The sequence below is a fragment of the Candoia aspera genome, chromosome 1 (assembly GCF_035149785.1).
Source record: "Candoia aspera isolate rCanAsp1 chromosome 1, rCanAsp1.hap2, whole genome shotgun sequence".
Taxonomy (NCBI): domain Eukaryota; kingdom Metazoa; phylum Chordata; class Lepidosauria; order Squamata; family Boidae; genus Candoia; species Candoia aspera.
In genome coordinates, this window is record NC_086153.1 from 230,117,772 (window position 1) to 230,122,801 (window position 5,030).

The 5,030-nt window shown below is 38.1% G+C and overlaps 1 protein-coding gene across 1 annotated transcript; it reads right to left on the reverse strand.

Moving 5' to 3' along the window:
• Positions 1 to 1,516: 1,516 nt before the first annotated feature.
• Positions 1,517 to 3,410, reverse strand: LOC134488597 (olfactory receptor 5AR1-like). Its single transcript, XM_063291061.1, has 2 exons — positions 2,511 to 3,410; positions 1,517 to 1,585 (listed from the first exon to the last, which is right to left on the reverse strand). Exons 1-2 carry the CDS (start codon positions 3,408 to 3,410, stop codon positions 1,517 to 1,519), a joined length of 969 nt encoding a protein of 322 aa, XP_063147131.1.
• Positions 3,411 to 5,030: the final 1,620 nt, after the last annotated feature.

A 5,030-nucleotide genomic window follows, 5' to 3' on the forward strand; every position in this document is an offset into this window, starting at 1 on the left:
AGACAAGGAAATTTCCAGTGTGGGTTAAAAAATTAAGAATATGTACAGTATTTGGTTTGATATTAAGGCTGATGTGATTCCATTTTTCTTTAATGACTTGACTGGATTTATTTTCAGGCTTCTTTGACCTATAAGGTTTATAAGGTATCTACAAGGTATAATAATAATTGCTTGGTTTTTAGGTTTAATAGGGTTACGTTTGTTGTAGTATTGTTAATTATAAAAGTAGACGATTTATGTTTTTATAATTTGATTTTTGTGATAGTAGACAGAAATATATAGAATAGTGGTAGGAAGGAAATAATTAAGTTAATGTTGTTTTTTTTGGGGGGGAGGGATATTGGTTTAGAGATATATGTATTTCTTCTTCTTTTTCTATAAGGGGAAGGAGCAATTGCATTAGTGATTTGTATATGTATTAATGGAAGGATTTATAGAAATAATGTGATTTTGGTTTGATATAGAGTAAGGGATCGAATATGGAAATTGCTGTATATTCTTGTTGTTGAAAGTCGGAAGTCACTTTATGGAATCTCCACAAATCTTTTCTTCCATTTTGGACTTTTTTAGTTTTTCTTTTTTTCTTTTTGCAGTTTTTTTGTTTTTGTTTTGTAATTTTTACCTTTCTTTAAACTTAATAAAACTCTGATATATATAAAAATGGAAGGATACCAAAACCAGTGCCCACTGAGAGGAGCAGGTGGCCCAGGTCTGCCCCAGCACACTCTACAAATGGATGGTCCAGAATGTGAGACATGTACCCCTCTCATCTTCAGGGTACTGAAATAAAGTCCATGGAGCTGCTAAAGAGCATGTCCCAGGCAGATCTCAGACCTCAGCTTCTCCGAGCAGCCTGCTGAGGCAAATGAAGACCACGGTGAAAAGGACTGCTGTACAGTGTGGTGGGCTTCTTTTTTTCCCCATAGGAAGAAACATCAATAGGTTTGTAAAAATGCAAGGCATCAATTCAGGGACTCTATCCCTTGATTCTTAATCCAGAGCTGATCAAGGTTTCCTCCATCCAGAGAAACGATGAACACACGTAAACTTCCAATCTGAAGGTAGAGGAGATTCTTTGTATCTCCAGGTAAGGCGGGGAAAGTCTCCTGTGAAATCCTGGAAAAATACCGCTGGCCAAATTAGACTGCACAGAACTCGACGAATCAGTCACGTCACTTGGCAAAATCCCAGCGGAACTGGCAGATTGCAGCCCTATCTTTTAAATGAAGAGGCCAGGCACAATATATGAACATATTTTTATCAGTTTTGTTGATCACGTTGCATCAGATTAAGCCACAGAAATATAATGGTGACGATGATGATAATTTCTATGACAAGGTACTCAACACAATTTTATGATGCTGCCCCAAAACCCCCATTTCGTTTTTCTAACGTAAAAGCCCTTTCTTGTCCCCTTGGATATTTTATTTGCCTCTTTTCCTATCTCTTTTTCAGTGTTCAATGCATTTTTGAGATGCAATGGCGAAATTATAAGAACCAGCCCTATTGGTTTCTGTTAGTTGCAGGGTTCTACAACAAGTTCATCAAAAATATGTTCATTATTCCAGGCCAGGACTTTCTTCAGCTTTGTGAACAATCGTATATAGTCAATTGCAAAAAAACACAAATATGTAAGTAAATAAAATCCTAGTAAGAAAAAGGAATAAGATCAATCTTTATACAAAGATATTTTTATTTAATGTTTGATTTAATTTATTTCAATGATGTGCAGTTTAATACAACTTCCTTCAAATTGGTATCCCTCCATATGTGTTGGACTATGGACCCAAAAATCCTGACCAACCCTAGATTGAAGAAGGCTAATTGAACAGGGAGTCTCCTTTGCCACAGAAAGAACTTGGGGTCAGATATTTTTAAGCTTGTAAAGATTATAGTCATGGCTAATATATACACTCGCAGCCTTGTCATTTCTACAGTCAGAAGTTATAAAGCTTTTTGATCCTTTGATTTGTACGATCAATCATTTTGATTTTAGACTACTAGGAACCCTCCTTGGATGGACTGCTGACAAACTACCATTGTTTGTGGCTAAAGATCCCGGGAAGTGGCTAAGGGGTGAACCAGCTGGAAGTGCAAAGCTTCTTTGATTAAAAGAATGGCCTTAGGCATAGGTTGGGACTTGTATTGGGAACTATATTATATTTAAATAAAATCTGCTTTTTATTGAGATAATACTCAGAAGAATAAGCATTCTCACTACACACAGTTTGAAAAGCAAGAGTATGCAATGTACAGTATTCTTTTTTCCACTGACCTTCTTCAGAAGTGGTAGAGGTTATTATTAAGTTGTCTATTTAATTTGTTTAGTTTTGCTTCCTTTAAAAAAAATCCATGTGTCACCCACTGATTTTACCATACCATCTAGATAAGTCTTCTGCATGTTTCCCCCCCAAATGGCCACATATTATAACACATATTATATAAGCCAGTGACTATAAAACAAGGTTTCTCCCTTTCCAAATCCATATATTGCCAAGTGCTTTTGACACAGCATCTTTCACCTCCTTATTCCTCAGGCTGTAGATGAGAGGGTTGAGCATGGGGATCACAACCGTGTAGAACATAGAAGCCCATTTGTCTTGGTCCATTGAGTAGCTGGAACTCGGCCGGAAGTACATATAGAGTATTGTCCCATGGAATATCCCAACGGCTGTCAGGTGAGAGGCGCAGGTGGAAAATGCCCTGTGCCTGCCTTCAGTGGAGTGCATCCTCAGGATTGTCCCCAAAATATAAAGATAGGATACAAGAATCATGCCAATGCTGCTTGCTTCAAGGCTGCCATCAATGGTAAATATCACAATCTCATTAACATATGTCTCAGAACAGGAGAGTTCTAGGAGTGGAGGCTCATTACAGAAGAAGTGATTGATAATATTTGAGCTGCAGAATGATAGTCGGAATGTACAGAAAGTATGAATTGTTGAATCCAGCAGGCCTGTGAAGTACACAATACTGATCAATTGCTGGCAGGTCGTTTTGGACATTACAGTTGGATAGAGAAGTGGATTGCAGATGGCCACATATCTGTCATAGGCCATCACAGCCAACAAAAGGCACTCTGCATCTGCAAGCATATCAAATAGAAAGAGCTGTGTAGCACAGGCACTGTAAGAAATTCTTTTAGTTTCACTTAATAGATCAGTCAACATTTTAGGAGCAATGGTTGAGGAACAGCAGAGATCAACAAAGGAGAGGTTGCCCAGGAAGTAATACATGGGTTTGTGGAGTTGGGGTTGAGTGCAAATCAAGAGAATCATCCCAAGATTCCCTAACACAGTGATGGCATAAACCAAGAGGAAGACCATAAAAAGAACAAGCTGCATTTTGGGATTGTCTGTGAATCCCTGAAGAATGAATTCAGTAATGACAGAATGATTTCCTTCATCCATGATTTCCTCAGTTGCTTTAGGTTATGAGCTGATCCTGAAATGTCTTTCTGATTCCTTGTTAAGGAAAAGAAAATTATATTACTTAGAGCTTCATCCGTGTTCCTATCTTCACGCAACAAGAATCTGGATTTTTTCAAGAGGATTAGGACCACATTACTAATTTATCTCAGCACACAGTGTATTTGCTAGTGGAATCCATTTATTATGGAAAAAGTTAGGCTGTGAAAATATATATAATTCTAATAAACTTGCTTCATTGCTGTTTCAGTGTAAGGACACAGATTAATATATTGCTACATCTTTGCTGCAAAAGTAAGTGTTGGACTTCAGTGTATTTATGGCTGCTAGCATTTGTAATCCCCCCTCCTCCACTGATTCTAAAACGTTAAATAAGTCCTAGCAAGGGGGATTTGAAAGCTCCAGATCTCCTGGTTCAGGTCCCATTTATCCCACGTCTCCCATCAGTAGATGTTAAGTTAGCAGATGGTGGAGGATCCTTACATTGGATGCATTTTCTCTCTTCTTACAGCAGAATGATCCATCTGGAATTAAGCCTTCAGAAGGGTTTAACATCTCAAAAGTATGAACTATTATAAATCCTATGAAACTCAAAAATTAAGCTTATCTCTGAATATAATCAGTTTAGAAACTTCTTGGTAATAGTTCCCACATGGATTGTTACTCTTAATATAAACATGCAGTGTGTAAAGGCAGAAAGGCTAACCTTAAGACTCACATAAATCGTTTTCTGAGTTAGCAAACACACCTGGAGTCGAGTCAGTGGCTTCCTTGCTCTTACAAAACCTGCAAATAGGGGCAGAGATCTGAAATGTCTTTTCGTATCACTTGGGACATTGTCCCTTTTGCCCTTCTGCACCCCAGATCCTGGAGATAAGTGGTTGCATTTTCATGCTTTGTTGTGCTAGTTTTAATTGGAGACTCTTGGCAAGTAATTAACATCTTGAGTCCCAGTCTACTATTCAACCATATACAAATCAGACATGTCTGTCTGCTCATAAACTTAGGAACAAAATATCTTGTCTATTATATATCGAGCTTAGCACTTGCCAGGACTTTAATGGTCTTCTGGGGAAGAAATTCTGAAGTTTCAGTGGAGCTGATGACTGTAGGCGAATGAAGAGCTGGTGAGTAGACTGGCTCCTTGATAATTCTGCAGCGGACAAAGAGGGGGCTTGAGATCTCCCACAAGTGATCCAGAAAGTTGTTCCTCATGAGGAGACTGTAAGACAGCAGTCTCTGGTGGGTTTAGAGCTCTGGGAGATGAGGGAACGCCATCTTCACCCAAACCACAGTTGCTATGGACACTGGTTCACATACTTCCTTTTCTAATCACTTTCAGAAATTGCTTGTCAACTGCTTTCCAGCTATTAGGAATCTTTCGATCAACAAGTTTTACAGCACCAATTGAGTTTCCTTCAACAAAAGAAGTTTTAAATAGAAGTTTAAGGACTTAATTTTTTTGTTGGAATAACCAGCAAAAGGGTGATTAGAACATTGATTTTGGAAAGTTACAAATGGACTAAGGATCCAGATGGATTTGAAACAAGAGTTTGGAATTAATTATAAGAATCTTTCCCATGGGAAAATGCTTTTGTTTTG